At 38.6% G+C, this 21,960-nt stretch overlaps 1 protein-coding gene across 4 annotated transcripts in view; it reads right to left on the bottom strand.

Moving 5' to 3' along the window:
* The window catches only part of FBXW11 (F-box and WD repeat domain containing 11), a 79,706-nt gene that overhangs the window by 40,735 nt on the left and 17,011 nt on the right, over positions 1 to 21,960 (bottom strand). For 2 of the 4 annotated variants that reach the window (XM_032213098.1, XM_032213100.1), the window contains one exon: positions 14,323 to 14,424. The exons of the other annotated variants lie outside the window; for them this stretch is intronic. In XM_032213098.1, the coding sequence (XP_032068989.1) occupies positions 14,323 to 14,424 (102 nt within the window). The remainder of the gene's footprint in view (positions 1 to 14,322; positions 14,425 to 21,960) is intronic. 4 annotated transcript variants of the gene reach the window in all.

Here is a 21,960-nt window from a genome sequence, read left to right as displayed (position 1 = left end):
TACGACTACAATTGAGCCCAAAATGTATGCTAAGTGAAAAATTTGTTAAGTGCATTTATCCAATTTTATAACTTTTCTTGCCACATTTGTAAAGTGAATGATTGCATTTGTTAAACTGATAACATGAATTGTTAAGTGAATCTGGGTTATTCACTGACTTTGCTTATCAGAAGGTCGCAAAATGACTCCTGAACATTGCAACGTCATAAATTAGTTCCATAACTTCACTGAATGAAGTGTTGTAAGTCAAAAACTATCTGTATAAGGTTCCCAATAGACACATTTACCTAATGTGTGGTCCAACATACTGTTCCCCCCCTCTTTCTTATACAGTTCATATAATTCAAATATATATACTACAGGGAGCCCCACAACGGGGATTGGTATTTGCGTCGTAAGTCGATAAAGTAAGTCATCATGTGACCAAACCTGAAGTTATGACCATTTTACTGGGTCCATTAAGTGAATCACATGGTTGTTAAGAAAATCTGGCTAGCCTAACTAACTTTGCTTGTCAGAAATTGGTTGATTATAAATTGTAATATGACTACAAGATGCTGCAAAGGTTGTAAGTGTGAGCCACATACCAGGTGTCCAAATTATGATCACATGACCATGAGAATAGTGCGACAGTTTCCATAGTATTGATTTTGCACCAATAATTGTACATCCTAATTTTAGACCAAGAACAAATTCTATTAATTCCCAATTCAGCTCCAATTGCAGCAACATAAATCTTTTTATCCACACCTAAACTACTTCTCAGATGCTGTTTGTATTTGTTTTAGTAATGTGTTCTAAACCTAAAACTCAACTCCATAGAAGGGCATAGTGGTAACCCTCCTTATAATGTCTGACAATAGTTTCCATTCATGCAGAAGAGTCAGGAAATGGAATGAAAGTCTGCATATTATTCAACAAACTCCTAACAATAATACATTTTACAGTGGAAAGAACAATTTTAACACAATTCTGGAAAATATTTAGATCTTCAAAAGTGTAAGTACCACCCACTTATTTCAGCTTCTCTCATATTAGTTCATTTTTACCTTGCAAAGTTTTGTAACCGTTAGCACCTCCTGTCACACACATTTCATACATATATATGATAGAAAGCAGAGACTAAGTGAAAATCGATTCTATTAAAGTATCAAAAGCATTGATTGGTACCTACCAGGGTTGGTGGATATGAATATACAGTTTTGAATATATTAAGGCAATGAGGTGGGTTTTTTTTTTTTAGCATATGGCTTCTGTCAGTGGTGGGATCCTACTGGTATAACAACCGGATTGGTGATCGCACTTACACAGTTTTGAGAAAAAATAATTTCCACATTACTGCTGGGGTGTTGGTCTTATCCGATACGCTCTTTCTCGGTATGCTGAGAGAGAATCCAAAGAAAGGGTTAACTCCTCCCTTCTGCCCAGACATTGAGTCCTTTTAAACTTTGCAGCCATGCCTCTCTCCAGTTTTTGATGAAGGCTTAGCAGTTGACTTGACTGATCCTGTTATCCACTCCTGGACTCTGGACAAGATGGTCACCAGGGTGGGGTTAGATTGTCTCTCAGCACATCGAGAAGGGTCGTACCAGGTAAGACCAATGCCCCTTCTGCAGTGTGCTGAGCAGAGAATCCGAAGAATGGGACATATCAAAGCCGGCTTGTCCTAAGGGTGGGTCGCGGTCTGGTCCCGAGTCTCCAGGCCCGAGTGTATCTTTTGGAGGACCAGTCTGTTGAAGGCCGCTTCAGCCAAAGTGAAATTGTCCAGCTTGTAGTGTCTGATGAACAGGGATGGTGAGGACCAAGCCCTACAGACTTCTTCTAGAGAGACCTGTGTCGCCCATGCCGCCATAGTGGCCGTACTCCTGATAGAGTGGGCCATTACTTGCCGGGGCAACAGACGAGCATGAAGCTCATACGCTTTCGATGCCGTGACCTTGCTGCCCAGCATAGAAGGCTGCATGTACATGAATAGAATTCTGTTTTTCTGAAAGAATTTGTTCTTTTGATGTAGATGCAAAGGGCCCTCCTGACATCCAAGGTATGTACCTTCTTTTCTAAGGCATGAGTTGGGCCCGGACAGAAGTCTGGCAAAATGATTTACTATGCCCTGTGGAACAAGGTATTGACCTTGGGAGGAGGGATCCAGCCGCAGAACCACTCTGTTTGAATGAAATACGCACAAGTCCCGCCTTATGGAGAGGGCTGCCAGTTCTGAAATTTGTCTAGCCAAGGTAATCGCCACAAGGAAGGCTACCTTGTAGGTGAGAAAACACAGACTGGCCATCCGTAATGGCTTGAAGGGAGCCAAAGAGAGTGCCTATAGGATCTTAGATAAATCTCAGGTGGGATACCTGTGTGCTACCAGAGGCTTTAAGTTGGTTGCTTCCTTAATGAAACTGCATACAACAGGATCTCAAATCCCCACATGACAGCACCAACGATAGAACTGCCACCTGTCTGCATATGGTGTTGGGGAATAGGCCCCTGTCCAGGCCGTCCTGGAGGAATTCTAGGATCTAGCTACAGATAGAGATGGGATTAATGTTGCCCTTGAAGGTCTTCCAAGTCGAGTCATAGATTCTGTTGGTTGATGGTCTCCTAAAGGCTTGGATCACCCTGGTAAAGAACTTGCCCTGCCTCAGAACCTTCTGCTCAAGTGCCATACACTCAGTTGAAGCCATTGTGGTTCTGGGTGGACTGGGGGCCCCTGACTGAGGGATATTTGGTCCTGATGAATCCTCCATGGCCTGGATACAGACAGACTGACCAGAATTGCAAACCAAGGTTGTTCGGGCCAGTGTGAAGCCAGGGCGATATCTCTGCCTTCTCCATCAACACCTTCCTGAACAGCCCTGAGATCAAGGGAAGGGAAGGTGTATAGGAGACCTTGAGGCCACGGAGTGCGGAATGCATCGGTCCCCTCTGCTCCCAGTGTTGAGAACCTGGAGTAAAACCTTGGCAAGTGACTGTTTGACAGGGTAGCAAACAGGTCCAGGAACGGGGTCCTGAACTGTTCTGACATTCTGACCGCGCCCTGAACAGGTCTGAATGCAGTCGCCACTCTGAGTGGTTGACTTTGGTTCTGCTGAGCTAGTCCATCTGTACATTTGTTGTCCCCGAGATGTGCTCCGTTCTGATGGACAGAAGGTCCTTCTCTGCCCAGAGCCCCAATTTCTCTGCCTCCTGCATGAAGGGTTTGGAGTAGTGCCCCCTTGACAATTGATGTGAGCCTTATCAGCTACGTTGTCCATCAGAATGAGAACGTGATGATTAGAGATCCTGTCCTGGAATGATATGAGAAGCAGATGGATTGCCCTGAGCTCCAGCCAGTTGATGTTGTTCGCCAGGTCGGCCTGTGACCACTGGTCCTGGGCCATCTGTGATTGAAAGTGAGCACCCCAGCCAAAGAGGTGGGCATCTGTGGTGATAGGTGGCTGGACTTCTTGAAGGTACATCCCTTTGTCATGAACCACTGGAAGGACTGGAGTATCTTGTGTGGGACCTGAACATTGGTGGTTGAGTTGCTATTGCCGGACTTTTGATACAGTAGGAGGAACCTCTGCAAGGTCCTGTGTGTAAACGTTCCCAGGGAATGATTGTAATGCAAGGTATCATCTTGCCCAGAAGCTGTGAGAGAAGGACCAGTGGAACTGACCGGTTCATTCAGATGCAGTTCGCCAATGTTTTTATGCTGTCTTGTCACTCCTGTGATAGGAAGACTTTGCATAATGAGGTGTCTATGATCGCCCTCAGATGTGGTAAGCGGGTGGAAGGAGTCAGATGACTCTTCTCGTAATTGATGAAAAATCTGTGATCCTGAAGGTCCCTGATTGTGTCTTGCAGATTCTCTGCCGCCCAGAGGTGGAAGACTGGATTAAGATGTCGTCCAGGTAACACTGGACAACACTGGTCGCAGATTGGGATCGCCCTGAGATGGGCTGCCAGTTCTGCTAGTAGTAGAATCGGAGGAATCGGCGATGGGATGGTAGGATAGGCACATGGAGATATGCCTCGATCAGATCTATTAATGTTAAGAAGTCACCCTCCTGGATGCTCTCCAGGATGGACTGGAGAGACTGCATCTTGAACCTCGTATATATGAGATGTTCGTTTAATCTTTTGAAGTCCAGAATCGCTCTCCATACCCACCCAAAGACTTTGGAACTACGAATAGGATGGAATAGAATCCCTGCCCGTTGGTCCGCTAGGACCAGCTGAATAGCCTCAATGTCCAACAGGTGTTGGATTGTGGCCTCCATGAGGCCCCTCTTTGTGTTGTTTCTTGATATAGGGCAACATATGAAGAATCTCGGGGGTGTGGAGAGAAATTCAAGTGTGAGGCCTAGTCTCACTGTGTTTAGAACCCAGGTGTCTGTTGTGGTTGGCTCCCACTGATTTGTGAATAGCCCTAGGTGGCCACCAATGGGAGGGTTGGATCTGGAGTCACTTGTAGAGCCGGAAGGGCCAACCTCCGGAATCACGAAATGGTCTTTTGTTCTGGAATTGTTTCTGTTTCTATCCTGAAATCCAGATCAGCTCTGTGGGGGTACATCCTCTGGGAGTAGCACACTACTCTGTCTGTTGGACGAAAAGAAGGCCTGCGAAAATAAGGTGAGGGGTGTTGTTCCGCTCACCTATATAGGGAAGGCAGGATCTTTCTCCTATCTTTGGTTTCCATCAAGATGGGCTCTATGGCCTCACCAAACAGCTTTCCCTCCTTGAAGGATGCAGAGGCCAGACTCCATTTTATTTTGCATCTGCCTGCCAGTGGCAAAGCCACAGCAGACATCAGGCCATTACCAATGATGCAATAGCCGATTGCGAATTTGGCTGCATCCAGGGTGGCATCACCTGAAAATTCCGTCACCATTATCAACTTGTTGATGTCCTGTTGGAAGTGTTGGTCATCAGGTGAATCTCTTGCTTGCATCTGCGAAGCCAGAGTAAGAAGACTCTATTGAAGAAGAAAGCAGTAGTTGTTACTTTTATTGCCCAGGTAGCCTGATCAGCCCTGCAAAGGGTCAGTTCGGTCCTTCTATCCTCTGTTTTCAGAGCATCTGCGTATCTTAAGACAGGAAAGTAGAGGATGTTAAGGCTGCCACAGGTCTGCCTACCATTGGTAATTATAGCTCCTCAGCGAATTTTGAGGCTATATTATAAAATCTCTTGTCATTCCCACTTGGATTGGCGTAGGTTCCTAGGTGAACCCATTGCCTCCGGACCACATCCTGGAACAGTTGGGGTGAAGGAACCTCCTCACTCTCCCTTGTTAGCTCAGTAAAGAGGAACTGGTTTGGGTCTGGTTATCCCAATGCTGGCTCTGATGTGCTTGGCTCAGCTCCCATGTGGGCTATGGTCTTGGCTTTAAACAGGAGGGATTTAAAGAGGTCTGGTCGAAAGAGCCCAGTGAAAGTAGGGTCATCAAATTGTTGCGGCAGCCATCTGCTCACACGAAAGCCGCGCCATTCACCGACAAACAGCTGATGGGAGCTGTTTCCCCCTCCTGCCGAACAGCTGATAGTCTAAGTGGCTGCAGCACTCATCCAAAAATTGTGGTGCTCTACGAAAACCACGCTGCTCCAAAAAAACCCTCGTTGTGCTGTAAACCGCTGAGAATCCAAAGAATTTAACTCTGCCGTTTTGCTCTGAAGAGCTCTCCTCAAAATTGTCTCTTGGGCTAAGACTGAGTAAAAAAACTGGAGAGAGGCCTGGCTGTGAAGTTTAAAAGTACTCAGTCTCTGGGCAGAAAGGCAGAGTTAACCCATTCTTTGGATTCTCTGCTCAGCACACTGGAGATCAGCTGAAGCACAGCAATACACTCTGCTGCACGACTTAGCTGAGAAGATATAGGTAAGTTAAGTGCAGGGGCGGGTGGGCAGGCCCACTTAATTGTCGTAGAAAACCGGTTCACTCCCAGCTAATGGTTGGAGCTACTGATTCGCCTGAACCGGTCCGAACCAGTAGAATCCCACCCCTGGCCTCTGTATACCACCACATTGAATTTGAAATTAAACACTCAAGATGAGAGTCAGGATTTGCAGCTTTAATACAAGGGGTTTGACAAAAGTGTGGCATTAACCATTGAGGAATTACAGTCATTTTAATACACCCACCCCCATTTTTGGTGGCTCATAAATGAGGGACAAATGGCTGACAAGATGTTTTGGGGCCAGATGCGGTCTTGCTCCCTTGTTATTATTCCATGACTAATCAAAGATAAAGATGGAGTTCCTTCTGAGTGTTTTATGTCTATAGAGATTCTCAGTAATCCAGGTCATGATTGTCCCATAGATCTTTTTTCAAGAGGCAACTGGATTTTCTTGTTGTTCTGAGTGTTCCATTTGCATTTGATAGCTGTTCACTGGAACAGTCAAAATGAAGTCCAAAGAGATTATGCATCATTAGGCTGAAAAAATAAAATATCACATCGGAAAGATAGCAAAACATTGGGAGGAGCCAAAACAACGTGGAACATTCTTAAAAAGAAAGGAATTAACTAACAGGCTCTGCAATGCCAAAAGATCTGGAAGCCCACAGAGGACAACTAAATTGATGAGCACAGAATTCTGTCATTGGTGAAGAAAATCTCTTTGACAACAGCTAGCCAAGACAAGAACACTCTTGAAAAGGTAGGCGTGTCAAAGTCTATAGTCAAAATATGGCTTCATGAATATAAATACAGAGGCTTCACAACAAGGTTCAAACTGCTGGTAACGCTCAAGAACAGAAAGACAGATTAGAACTTTGCAGAAAATACCAAAAAAGCTTGCCCAGTTCTGGAATAACCTTCTTTTGATTCATGAAACCAAGATTAACTTTTACCAGAGTGATGGGAAGAGGAAAAGTATTGACGAAGAAACAGCTCATGATCCAAAGGGTACCACATCAGTTGTCAAACATGACGGAGGCAGTGTTATGGCATGGACATGTATGGCTGCCAATGAAACCAGGTCACTGGTGTTTATTGATGACTGGCTACTGATAGAAGCAGGAGGATGAATTCTGAAGCGTAGAGGGCTATATTCAGATTCAGCATTGAATTTTCTATATTCAAATGCTATATTCAGCAGTTGGCAGATTCAGCCAAATCCTACAAAACGTATAGGACACTGCTTAATATTGCAGATGACTCAAAACATACAGCAAAAGCAACTCAAGAGTTCCTCAAGCCAAGGAAATGGGATATTCTCCACTGGTCAAGTCAGTCACCTGATCTCAATACAATAGAGGATGTTGTTCACTTATTGAAGACAAGACTAAAGGCAGAAAGACCCACAAACACATAAGAGCTAAAGGCACTTGCAGTAAAAGCAGGCAAAAGCACTGCCAAGGAAGAAGCTCAGCATTTGGTCATGTCCATGAGTTTCAGGCATGAGTTAACTGCAAAGAACTTTCATCCAAACATTAAAAACAATCCTTATATTTATAATTCTGTTAGTTTCTCCCATCATTTATGAGCCACCAAAATGGAGTTGGGTGAATTAAAATGGCTGTAATTCTTCAATGGTTAATGCCACACTTTTGTCAAATCCAATGAATTAAAGCTGAGTCTTCACTCACATTTTGAGTGTTTCAATTCAAATTCAACGTAGCGGTGTGCTGAGGCCAAATATTAAAAAAAAACTTATTTTGTCTCTGTCTGTGTGTGTGTGTCTGTCTGTCTGTCTCTCTATATATACACATACACACACCTCCCACACACACACCTGACTGTGTATTACACACATACATAGGTAGCCCTCCACTTAATCACTGCAGTCGGGATGGGCAATTACATCACTAAGTGGTGTGGTTGTTAAATGAAACATCTTAAGATAATGCTCAACTTATGTCAGTTTTGCTACCATTATTAAATAAATCATGTTTAACAACCAATCATACATCTTTTTCAGCAACATCTTAAAAGTTCAAAGTTAATGAACAAGGTAAGCAAGGACTACTTGTATATACTTAAACCCTCGTGGTAGCCCCCATCCCTTACCTGGAACTCCTGCTAATTCCTCCTTAACAACCTGTGTCTTGAGGTTATGCTGGCAACCGGGACTGCAGGGATTGTCATGGCTAAGTAAAGTGGTCATGTGATGTTGCGTATCACTTAGTGAGGGCAATCCTGGGCCCAATTGCTGTTGCAACCTGAGAAGTACTTCTATCTCTACAGGTAATCGACTTACAACAGTTCGTTTAGTGATCGTTCAAAGTTACAATGGCACTGAAACCATTTGTCACACTTACGATCATTGCAGCATCCCTATGGTCATGTGATTTACATTTGGATGCTTGACAACTGATTCATACTTATAACGGTTGCAGTGTCCTGGGTCATTGATCCCCTTTTGCTACCTTCTGACAAGCAAATTCAATGGGGAAGCCACATTCATTTAGCAACCATGTTACTAATACAACAACTGCAATGATTCAGTTAACAAATGTGGCAAGAAAAGTTGCAAAATGGGACAAAACTCAAGAAAATTCTCACTTAACAACATAAATTTTGGACTCAATATCTATAGTCCTCTATAAAATAGAGGCAGGATTATCATAAATTGTATCTTTTCAACTATAACTCGGCTATCTATATCATACTTCCCCAGGGAAGTACTTTTATACTATCTTCAACATGACAGGTAGCAGCCAACCATTTTTAGTAGGAATGTTGTTTCTCCGCATGACTTCAATTATATACTACCTTAATAATGACAATAAAGTAACTAAATACCATTTAGGAATATTTTCATTCATGCCGAGTTTGAAAACTGATCACATTTTTTTAAATTAAAAGCTATCTATGGTAGATTTTCTTGTGCTAATTGTTACACTTTCTAATTTGTCTGAATTCAGAAAACAAATCAACTTAAGAAGCAGATATAAAACTAAAGTCAGCCCTACAGAACAATCATAACCTTGCTGCTTTTGCACGGCACTGGAAACTCCTCTCAAATTCAAGTAAAAGCCTGTGAGATGGGACACGCCTGTTGTGTTATAGTCAAAATTTGGCACTGGATTCTGAAAGGGGGAAAATCCAGTTTTTGTATCTGTAGATTCTGTACTCTTTGTGTGCTGAACTATGCATTTGTAACGTTAAGAGATTACGTAAGGAAAAAAAAACACCATAGGAAGGTCCATACAAGTCTGTTCACTTTCATGTGATCTAAAGACATAGTACAGAACTAAAACAGAAGTTGACCTAGTTTTGTCACGCAATGACTATGGGCAAATGTAGGTCAGTGGAGCAACTACCAGTCATTACCCCATAATATTCTGGCAGTCATACATTTCAAACAAAGTATTTTCTTTGGATTTGATTTGCCCAATGTTGAGTTATTTAACACTTATTGCAGTGCTGGTTTATTTAGCAACATCTAAAGTCTGATTTTAAAAGAGGGAAGAAAGGAAAATTAGATCAGGAGAAAAGGTGTGAGAAAAACAAAAAAATGAAATTAATACAGTCCTGGCAATGTTGTGTACAAGGTTTTTTTTTCTAATGCTGAAATCACTTGTCTAATTTAATGTTTCATCAATATTCAGGCACCTTTCTGAATTTCCACCAATGTGCATTATCAGAGTTCAGAATATATTTCCTGTTCTAAAGTTAATTATCATGCTGGAAAAGATACCTCTTCCTCTATTCCCAATCACAAATGCAAGTATCTTCAGTTTGGACTGATGGAATATCTCAATTGTTACTCTAGTTTATTCCACTGACATTTTCAGTTACCTCACTAATCTACTTTTCTATTCTTTGATGAAAATATGGAAATTAAGATCGCTGCTGGCCATCGCTGCTGCCAACTATCATGAACGGCAGTGGTGATCCCCGCCACCTGGAACAGGTCAAAAATGGAATGCGTGGAAGCAGAAAATGGGGCATGCGGCGGCAGCAGCGGCGATGAGCAGCAGTGAACCCCGCAGCCTGGAACAGCTGATCAGTGGTATTCCGGGAGGCCGATACAACTACCAATCAGCTGCTCGTGCTAAATCAGGCTGTCCTAAAACTGTTCAGGCTGTTTGCTGCAAGGAGGCAAATTGCTGGGAGGCAGAGGCAGATTTTTTTTTCTTGTTTTCTTCCCCAAAAGCTAGGTGCGTCTTATAGTCCAGAGCATCTTATGATGTGAAAAATACAGTACCTTCTTATCATATTATCTTTCTACCAAACCAAAACAATCAGAATTTTCCAAAGGGAAAATTATTATATTAAATAACAAATTCTTATTTCAAAACCATCTGGAGCCTTAGTTCATTTTTAACTTTTGAAAATCATCACTTTAAACTTTCTATTGACGTTTACTAAAAAAAACAACCCTATTTTTCTAATTCCTTAAACTCAAATGTCAAACCTCTTTCACAAGGAGGAATTCATCCTGTGAATGCAATGAAACATGTTGTCCTGAAGTTTCTTAAGGTTTCAAAAATAGTAAAAGAATAATTTCCAATGTGATTAAGAAATGAGACTCGGTTGGAGATTTTGTACATTAAAAAGATTGTGTTATGATTGTGAGCTAACAGAGAATCCCTGACTCCTATTCACTCAGCTCAGAAGATGATTACATGATGTTCCTGCAATCTATTCACTTCTTCAATCCAGATCCTATAACCAATCACAATTTCCATTCAAGGGATTTCTAGCTTGCCATGAATCGTCATTGGAAGAGTTTTTAATCTTTCTTTATTATAATCTTAATATGCCTTCCCCACCCCATACCATTTTAAAAGCATTTAACTTTTGTAGCTGTGTGTGAGCATGCCTTTGTATAAGGCTTGACTTCTGATAGTTGCCTGGACCTGCAGTTTTGTTGACAAGATTTTCAGGATTTGGCCTGACATCCCTTAACTGAGATAACTTCCAATTTAACTGGAAGATATCATTTGACAAAAAGCTGCACTCTATGGCTTCTTTAGCACATGAAACACCACCAAGCAAAATGATCACTGGAGAAGTGATCTTACCACTAAGCCAGCTGATTATTGTCAGCCTCTAATCAACAATAGACATTACAGAGCATTTGTTCTCACTGGAGTCACCCCATTCCCTTCAGCAGTTATTGATGGTAAATATAAAAAAAAATCCCTTCCACAGCTTGGGACTCCCATGACCATCACCCATAATGTTGCCAAATTCTGTCTTGCTGCTGCAGGAGTGAAGCAACTGAAACCATATTTCTGTGATACGTTTACAACTCTTCCTCTTCCCCTTTCTAAGTTATATAACTTATTTAGATTGCTATTTTAACGTGCATTTTATTTTGTGTGTGTACACATGTTAGTCACAGATTACAAAGTTTATCATAGCTTTATTACTATCTCCATCCTAGGGCTGAGAAAGAGAAAGAAAGTCACCTAGCTGGCTTCATGCCTGAGTTGCAACTAGAACTCATAGTCTCCTAGTTTCTAGCCCATTACCTTAACCAATACACCAAACTGGCTCCCTTATTCATACTTTTCTGCATTATACAATAGATTCATTCATTTCATTTATTTAGTATCTATGGTATACACCCCATCTTTTAGTTAACAACTCTCAAATTAACTTACAAGCATATAAACAATAAACATTTTTGGAAAATAAAGCTGACTAATTTCTAGGATTCTTCTCAGAGGCTGAAAGTAGCTATGTTGTACTCAAACAAAGGATTTATGATGACTGTTACCATCCTTTCCCTATGGTGATCAATCCCTTCAGGACAATTAATAATAATATAACTTTAGGCCAATAATCAAACTCTCAAAAACTCTTTACACCAATATTGCTCTTTTACATTACCACATCACATGGAGATAAAAGTTTTGGTAAACTCTATACCAAATCCTGAGGTCTCCCTTTCACAGTTCAATTAAGAATACATTATACTTCCCCTCTCATAAATTTTAGCCAGATTAAATTAGAGAATACTAACATTTAGATTTAGGATTAACAATCCCAATCAACTGAATTTGAATTTGATTTATCCAATCAATTCTTCCCACATGTAACTTCTGAAACATATGAATTAGTCCCCAGAGTCGATCTGAAATTTGTTGGTTAGAACCACCAATCCACAAATTTCGTATTTTGAGAAGTATTTCCCCTGACTCTGAAAAACACAACCCTCAGTATCTCAGAAATGTAGCATACCAATTTAAAATGTCATTTTATTTCTGATAATTATTTGCCCAATCATTCATTTGAAGCAATTCTCCTTTGAATTTTATTTATGTCTTATTTGAAAATACTGTCCATTTTACAATTTCTGATTCTACAGTCCCTTTGTGTTTAAGCATAAAGAAGGTTGAGAAGTTTTCTGTACTATACAAAAAAAGGAGCTGTCAATGTAGTTTTTTAAAAAATAAAACTGATATTATTCTCAGACTGCTTTATCACAGAATCACATTTGTTAGGAGGTTATATTTGCTTCTGCCAATATGTCATGTGAATTTGCAAATAGTACAAGCTAAAGTTTAGCCACAAAATTAAAAAGGACAAATCGTTTATAAGCAAAACTACAGAAAATAGTTTTCATGCATATATTTTCACACTGCCAAGCCAATTCTGTTTGCCATCCACAGCATTCCAAGCATATATCACACTTCCATTGATTTAACTACACACATTTCAAGAGCAGCCTCATGCAGTATTTAGTAGTGATGGATTTTGCTCACTGTAAGAATCTATAATGTATACACTAACACAAAGCAATATGATGCAAACTTTTACAAATTGTTTTAACATGCCTTTCAAGATTGTTAAAAAATAGAATTTATTTTTCATTTAGAATCAAGAACAATATAAAAAGATATACTCGGGCTGGGCAAAAACTTATAAAGGGGCACTTAAATTACACTGACTAAACAAAATCCCTGTGCTTTAAGTGTCAAAATACCTGCATCTTTTGGAAAGTTCAAATAACTTCTTCAAAGGAATTCTTTGACTGTCTGCACACCAGTCTGCTTCTTAACTGAACAGTATTTATTACAACATTCAGGATGAGCTGCTAATATGTATCCTTTCAGATGAGAATGGAGAGTTATTAACAAGGATATAAATTCACAGAAGAAAATGAATGTTAACTGAAAGGGTTTGCTTTGGTTAAGAATAGAATTACAAATACCTGGATGAAACTGATAGATAGAAAAACTCTATTATTACTAGTCTCTTTATTATCTGCAAAAAAAAAAGTGTTATAATTTTTGAGATGAATTGTTGGGACAACTAATTCTTTTCAATAATGGAGGAAGAGGAAGGAGTTCTTTCTCAAATTTAAGCATACCTATAGGCTACATTCACAAATTCACGGTCGACTTTCAAGATTCACAATATCTTTGCCTACTTAAATAATGTTTAGTTCTTTGGCACATTGTGGAAAGACTCAAATCATTGCAGTGAAATCTCAACAAATGAATCCTATGCAATCCGCAGCAGATAATGCTTACTAGACATATTTTAAAATAGCCCATTATTACATGAAATGATCAAGCATTTTCAGTTCTTTGCAGAATTGTTTCATAAAGATCAACCATGGATGATTGTAATTAATCATGGCTTCAGTTTATTGAAACATGCCTGTAAATATATGTTTTGTATGTCTCTATTTTTTAGCTTTCCCCCTTTGTTTAGAATTTAAGGAAATTGCTGTTTTTTTATTTAGCTAATTAAAAATATTTCTATGCTCCCCTATCATTAATTCCATTGATAAAATTATGAGATGTCAAATCTGTGAATAAGACTATTTTACTAATTCAGCTTTTTATAAATAACTAACTCTATACAAACCTTAATTTGCAACTTAAAGCAAAATATCTAATAATTTTATTTAATTAAAACCAATTTCCTACTTTAAAGAAATTCAGGCCAATCAAGCATATTTCATGTTTTCATTATTTAAATGATTTAACATTTAAAAGAAAGTCACTTATTCCATTTCTTTAAAATATGTATATGTGTGTGTGTGTGTGTGTGTGTGTGTACCATTAGATAGCATATTGTTAAAAGCAGTATATATTAAATTGATTTATAGAAATAATTACCTGCTTATTTCTATGTAAGGATTTTGATACTACCTTTCATCCATTGTTCCAATAATTGCAGCATGTAACACACAAAATGAACACAGGCAACATGCATTCTTCATTTGCATTGAACAAACAGGTAGAGCAAAATGCTTACCATTTTTAGTTAAGAGTGTGTGTCATACAGAGCCTTCTTAAGGAAGACTCCTCCATAAACTAATGAGAATTATACAGAAAACATTCAGAAGACTTAATACAATTTAAATTGAATCCAGAGAGATTTTAACAATGACCACAGCATACGCATAACACATTTACAACAAGAAAGAAGAAAGGCACCTGGAGACATCTGACACTGGGCATGCTCTGCAGGCATCTCAGTGCGCACATGCTCTCTACCAGGTTGGAGCAGCCTAGCCACAAAGACCTTGGCACAGAACACTGCAGGATGACAAAAAGGAAGGAAGAGAAGAAGCAGTTAGAGGCCACAAGTTACTGAACGCAGGTAACTTATTAGTATGTTAAAATGCATACGTAATTAACCAATGGTATGCAATTGGCAACGTTACATCCCAGATTGTCAAAAGATCCTAGCCACAGAACACTGCTTCTATATTGCATGCATGAACTACACATTCCAAACCATATTCTAAGTTGGGGTTGGATTTTAAGTCTGCTACATTCTGAGATCAATATATCTTCAGTTAATCATAATTAGGGGTGTGAAAAACTATTTCTTTTTCAAGGAATGGCGATCTATTCTGAGTCTAGAATCTCTCATTCGGGGTTAAGAAATTTCATGAGAGAAAGTTCTTCATCCTTCCAGTTGTCTTGATTAGCTTTTTAAATGGACTTTGCTGGGGCTTATATCTAACTAAAACATGCTGGGAGCCTGTTTTATCTTTCTTGCCAAAATAGAAAATGCCAAACAGCAGTTTCTTAGTAAATGAGGCTCCAAGACACCTACTGTATTTTTCGGAGTATAAGACGCACCAAGGTTTTGAAGAGGCATTTTTTAAAAGTAGGTAGGTAGATAGAGGGCTAGAGAGGGAGAGAAAGAAATACAGTAGGTAGGTAGGTAGGTAGGTAGAGAGAGAGAGAGAGTAGTTAGGTAGGTAGGTAGATAAAGGGATAGAGAGAGAGAAAAAAAATAGAGAGAGATAGAGAAATACAGTAGGTAGGTAGGGAGAGAGAGTGTGTAAGTAGGTGGGTAGATAAGAGGGATAGAAAGAGAGAGAGAGAGAAATACAGTAGGTAGGTAGGGGGAGAGAGAGTAGGTAGGTAGATGTTTCCAGGTGTATTTATCCATGTGGTGGAGAAGGAAATCGCTGACAATCTGCAGCACCTAAGACTTTGTTTCTGCTGGCACAGCACTTGATCAATGTAATTCTCATCAATCAGTTAAAGAGCTTTCCAAAAGGGTGGAAAAAAAGTTTTTGCATTCTGCAAATCTCACGAAAACGTTTTTTTTAAAGGCATGAATAGCCTTGGGGGGGGGCTTGCAGAGTACTCCGGGGGGGGCAAAAATGGCCCATTTTTTGCAAAAACGGGTCCGTTTTTTATCAAAAAAAATTGCATGCATAGCCTCATGGAGGCTTATAGAGTGCTGCTGGGGGGGGGGGACCCATTTTTTGCTCATTTCTCCCCAGCCCCCAGGAGCTCTCTGAAAGCCTCCATAAGGGTATGCAGAGCCATTTTGGTGAAGGGGTGGGGCTTTGGGAGGAAAAAATGCTGTATTTGGTATATAAGACACATCCCGATTTTCAGCCCATTTTTTTGAGGAAAAAAGGTGTGTCTTATATTCCGAAAAATATAGTAATTGTTTTTCCATTGGCTTATTACCTTCAATTCATCAGCTCAAAAATGTAGTAAGTGGAATTCTAACTTTGGAAAATGGAATTCAATGCGTTCTTTTGAATTCTAATTTTTGTACCAAGTGATTGCCTCCCTTCTTCCCTTCCAATATGTCTACTTAAGGATCTGATTCAATGTTTTATTGATAAAATCTTTTTAAATTTTAATTCTAAAAATTATTTGCCAGTGAATCAAAAGTTTAGTTGAGCATGATTCTTTAACCATTTTTATTAATACATTTCAAATTTAATACACTTAATCATAAATGCTTGACTACTGCAAATATTTATGATTACTGGATCCATAGGTGCTATTCAAGGTGGCAAGATGACCTTTGGAAAAAAAAACCTTTAAATAACTCTAGTGGATATGTGGTGGTCTCATTATGAGGAAGTGGGTTTTTTTTCATTTAAAGGAAACAAGTTACTGCAACTAACAATTAGATCTGAAATATCCAGAAATATTAGCAATTTAGGTGTACTGACTTCTTATCTACTCTGTATGGACAAAACAATTTTAACGCTTTATTTTCATCTGTCGGTTTTAAATCTCTTTTGCGATTTTTAAAAAAAGGTATTTGACAAGACTTGTATTACCCAACCATCAATTCAAGTTCTACAAGCAATTTATCAAGATCATAATCTAAGATTTCAAAGCATAATAAGGTGGTTTATGGGTTTCCTAAAGGCGGCATGTGTGCAGTGATAAATAGCATGGTTCCTTAATTCCAGTTCTATGCTGAACTTTTACAAAATCTGAAATTAAGGTGATAGTAATAAAAACTATTTAAGTTTGAGTTTCTTCCCAAAACAAGTTTAAACCACTTGGGTTTCAAAAAAAAAACACCAAGTGTTTGTGCTAATGCAAGTTGCAGCTTGAGTAGCATAAACCAAAAGCTGCTTTGCAAATGAAGAGGCAAGCCTCAAAGATAATTACATTGTAATGTACAGAAACAGAACTGGAGTCAAAACTTACTGCACACAATCTTAATCTCTAGGGTTCCCCTGAGGTACATACATACCAATGCATGAAACAAAGGAAGTCACTTCCGATTTAGTTATGGGATCATTTTTTTCAGTTGAAGGACTTAGCTAAAATGCATTTCTTTTCAATATCATCCCCCAACTCAGTCCTCATATAGGTCCTAGAACTCAAATTTTTTAAAAAGGAGATTGATAGTTTGTTACTGGTAAAAATAAAAAAGGACATCCTGGGTCTGTACAGGAAATGAATGTAACTTCAGAAGTTCCATAAATGTATGCCTTAAAACAATGAAGGATGCAGTACAAATGACAAGATAATCAAGATAAAAATGAGATAGAATTAATACAGCATCAATGTTGTGTAAGGATTTTGCCTCAATAAGCCCCCCAAATATCAACAAATTGGCTCTAAAAATGCATTTCCAAAATTGTTAGTGAAAATTACCATACTGATTAAATTTATTTGAAGGTTTGATGCAACAATTTACACTTCACTGATAAAGAATATTTTCTGTATTCAGAAGATCCCAGGTTGTGATGAAAAGCCTTTCACAGATGTTTTTAGCTGTGAAAAGTTTTATTAATCAGTGTACAAAATACTAGTGAGACAGGCCAATGTTTTAAATCAGAATAAAGAAATTGTAGAGGGCCAAATTAAAACTTTTTCTTTTACAACTGGCACTGCAATTTGAATAAAAGGGATAAAAATGAAGCAATAGGTGTCCATATAGGACTGGGAGCAGGGGGAATATTTGCTGATTTCTCTTTTCCTCTCCAGTGCAACTTAATGCAGCTATTTCAAAAGGCCTCTCAAACCTTCACAGCAGGTTTAGGAGGGGGCACATGGGGAGAATGCAGGTGGCAGAAGAACTGACTGAAAGAACATATCCTTTTTCCAGTAGACATCTGGCAATCTGAATCCAATCCAATGGTTTTATGTATACATATATAACATAGTACTATCACAATCTATAGGAATGCTCGTCATGACAGTTAAATGGAAGATATCTTCATCTAAAACCAAATAATAGTTGTGCTATCACATATTCAGTTGCTACTATGTAATTGGTAATATCGAAATATTCAAGAAGCGAGAACAAAGTCTCTTTTAAATCCCAGTCCTACTTCATTCTGTCCTCAATATAAAAACAGGGATCTAAAGGAATCAAACATCTTCCCTTAAAGAGCTGCAACTGGAGCAACGTAATCTAATTATGGGAAAAAGCTCAAGTTTATCTACATAACTTTTGATACCTAAGTATCTATTTTAATTACTCTTTAAAATATTCTAGATAATTAACTGAAAATGTCTAATCCTTCTTCAATAAGGCAGAGCCAATCACCCACCTGTCTAGTCTTTCACAAATTGCTATCCTTGGTAGTATAAAACTACAATTATTTCCCCCCACACTTGAAGTATCACAGCTCTAATCCTGCCCCCCCCCAACCTAAAAAATACCAAGTTGGTGGAGCCTGCACCAATCCTTCCTTCAATTTATTCCAATCACAATGGGCCAAAAACAAAGGTAACACTTGTCAAGGTAACATAGGTCAAATACGTGCAATGAAAAGGAAGAAGGAAGCCATTATGTCTTTGCTAGTCTGACCTAGGAGAAAATTCCAGATCCAAATACAAAAACCAAACTCTGTGTGTGTGTGAGTGTACACATGTGCATACATGTGTACTTATGCTGTTAAAAATGGCAAAAAGTATCATCCCTTGATAACAATAAAGTATTCTTATAAGCACTAAAAGCATTGTTGATGAAAAAAAATAAACATATAAGTTCTAGAATCAAGCTTCCCCAATCTAATTCTACCCGGAAAAAAAATCTATAAACAGCAGATGAATGCAATAGTATCTACCTACTTATATCCTAAGGGCCAGTATAGAGAGGACAGCACGTGAAGTTCATCCTTCCCTCTGTCAAAAAAACCTCTCAATGCTGAGCTATATTATGTGTTAAGCTTTACTGCAAATAGTAAACTTACAACCATTTGTTTAGCAACTGTTCAAAGTTACAAAAGCAATGAAAACAGTGACTTATGATTAGTCCTCACACTTACAACGGTTGCACTGTCCCTGCAGTCACATGATCAAACTTTGGGCTTTTGGCAACCGGCATGCAATTACAACGATTGCAACATCCCAGAGTCATGTGATTGCCATTAGCAATCTTCCCAGTCAGCTCTGGACAACAAAAATCAATGGTGCAAGTTAGATTCATTTAACAACTGTCTGATTCACTTAACCAGGGCAAAAAAAGTCATAACATTGGGCACTACTCATTTAGCAAACACTTTGCTTAGCAATGTAAATTCTGGTCCCAACTGTGATCCTAAGTCAAGGACTACCTGTATCTAAATCTATTTGATCACTTTTTTTTGCCATGAGTTGCTAATTCCTCACTGATTTATATTTTATCTTGTTTTTAAGATTTCCCAATTGTATTATTTCCACACCTGATAACTGTTTCAGATTTCTGGTTGCTTTGGTAGCATTTTTCTGTCCCTCTTCTAGTTCTGTAACGTTTCCAGCATGGTAGTTTATTCTTTTTTTTTCCTGGATGAGAACCCATTAGTATGTTTTTTAAGGATATGCACAATGAGCAAATGTTTTTACAGGTAGTCCTCACCTTACAAGCACAATTGGGTCCAAAATTTATGTTGTTAAACAAGACATTTGTTAACTAAATTTTGCCCCATTTTACTACCTTTCTTGCTACAGTTGTTAAGTGAATCCCTGCAGTTGTTAAGTTAGTAACACAGCTGTTAAGTGAATTTGACTTCCCCATTGACTTTGCTTGTCAGGAGGTCATAAAACGGGACCACATGATCCCAGGACATTGCAACTATCGTAAGTATGAACCAGTTGCCAAGCATCGGAATTTTGATCATGGGGATGTTGAAATGGTCCCAAGTGTAAAAAATGGCCGTAAGTCACTTTTTTCAGTGCCATTATAACTTTGGTCACTAAATGACCTGTTGTAAGTTGAGGAGTACCTGTATTTAGCTATTTATCCTACCTTCCAAGTTCCTTTATCTAGTTAGCAGTTTATAAGACTGCATAACTGTTTGTGTTGCACCTACATAAGTATGTGTTTTTGCCTAAACCTGCTTATAAGGAAATGCATTTGACACTTTAATTTCATTCTCCTAGCCTGGAGAGATCATTCAGGAATAACCTATAGTCCTTTTTTATTTTAATTCTATATAATTTGGAATCAAATTCTTTGGCCATTCAACTATTCAAATAATCTACAAATTAATTTAAAAACAACATTATGATGATACAGCAGTCAACCTATAGTGTCTATAATACAAATGTTTTATGGACTGCTATGTCGTTGGGTGTACAATAATGTATATACTTTCTTTCACATTAATTAGCCAATACAACGGTTAAATGTAACTACAGTTAGTAGGAATAAGCCAATTCCAAACCATATACACAGGTTGGGCTCAGTAACCCTGATCAACTGCAGTTAATTTAAATGCAAGGTTCTGATCCACATGTGAGTTAAGGTATAGCTATATAAATCATATGCTGTGCTTTAGTGTTATTTCCAAATGCTGCTACTTTGCTCTTTTTACATACTTACATCATTAAATTTTAAAAGACACTTATACCTGCTGTCACAAATACTTCAATATGAATATTTTAGGCTATTTCCTGCAAAAAACATTTTAAGCAGTATATTTCAATATATGTCTTGGGTTTAGCTTCCAGGGTGAAAAATCCAAGTATATCTATCAATTTTAAAGTGTACTTAGACTATAAGAAAAATACATAAAGCCAACAATGTATTCTATTTTCAGTTTTCACCTAATCTAAACTTTTGCAACATGGTAGCACCTTTTGTTGACTGACAAAGGGGATTCTAGACACTTTATTTATAAAAAGGCATAAGCTTTTGTGAACTTAAATTAACTTTATCAGATGTTTTGAATGATTTTAAAGAGGCTGAGGCAAGGCCAGGGAAGAAAGCGGAATTTTGTAAATGCAGGTGACATACAATACAATACAATAGCAGAGTTGGAAAGGACCTTGGAGGTATTCTAGTCCAACCCCCTGCTTAGGCAGGAAACCTTATACCGTTTCAGACAAATGGCTATCCAACATCTTCTTAAAGACTTCCAGTGTTGGGGCATTCACAACTTCTGGAGGCAAGCTGTTCCACTGATTAATTGTTCTAACTGTCAGGAAATGTCTCATCAGTTCTAAGTTGCTTCTCTCCTTGATTAGTTTCCACCCACTGCTTCTTGTTCTGCCCTCAGGTGCGTTGGAGAATAGTTTGACTCCCGCTTCTTTGTGGCAACCCCTGAGATATTGGAACACTGCTATCATGTCTCCCCTAGTCCTTCTTTTCATTAAACTAGGCATACATGTGTCTATGTAATGTGAGATAAGATTATAAATACACCAATTAGCAACTGCAATTTGTTTAAAAGCCCATCGTTTTTCATAATTTCTACTCATTTCTTCTCACTTCCCATTGAATAACTAAGTTAACATGGTTCCCTTTAGTATAAAAACACCAGGTCTCACTAACAAAGAAATTTCTTGCAGGGTTCATGGGTCAAATTAAGCTATATTTGGTTTAAATTTTAATGTAATTTATGAAACCAGCATTTGTCAGTATCCATAATTTGTATTTAGCCAACTCACAGCCAGAGTTATGCAACTAATTACTTAAGCTTCTGAGGACCCATGTTATTTGTTCAACAAATTGTATTTTAAACAAACCACAGCTGCATATACGTGAACCTAGCCAGTGGGTTTCCAGCCCCTTTATTTGCAGTTCTTAATCAACCACTTAGCTATTTCTAAAGGAAAGGGTATGAGTATCATTCATTTGTCTAAACCAGGTTTTTATCAACTCCTCAGGAATCCAACGGCACAATTACAGCCGATCCATTTGTTTCATCAAGTCTCCTCTATCAGTATCTTTGAAATGCTATTTATTGTTGTTCACCTACTCAGTTCTCTTCTCATAGCTAAACCTTTTCAGTGTAAATGTTTCCTGAACAAAATAGTTTCCTGAACAAAATAAATAAACTGGACTGACACAAAGTTATAGGAAACTCTAACCCTATGTATGTACATACACACCAGTGGTGAGTTCGGGGTGGTACAACC

Source organism: Thamnophis elegans, chromosome 3 (assembly GCF_009769535.1).
Source record: "Thamnophis elegans isolate rThaEle1 chromosome 3, rThaEle1.pri, whole genome shotgun sequence".
Taxonomy (NCBI): domain Eukaryota; kingdom Metazoa; phylum Chordata; class Lepidosauria; order Squamata; family Colubridae; genus Thamnophis; species Thamnophis elegans.
The sequence above is the reverse complement of the archived record's forward strand: the minus strand, read 5'-3'. Positions and strand labels throughout refer to the sequence as shown.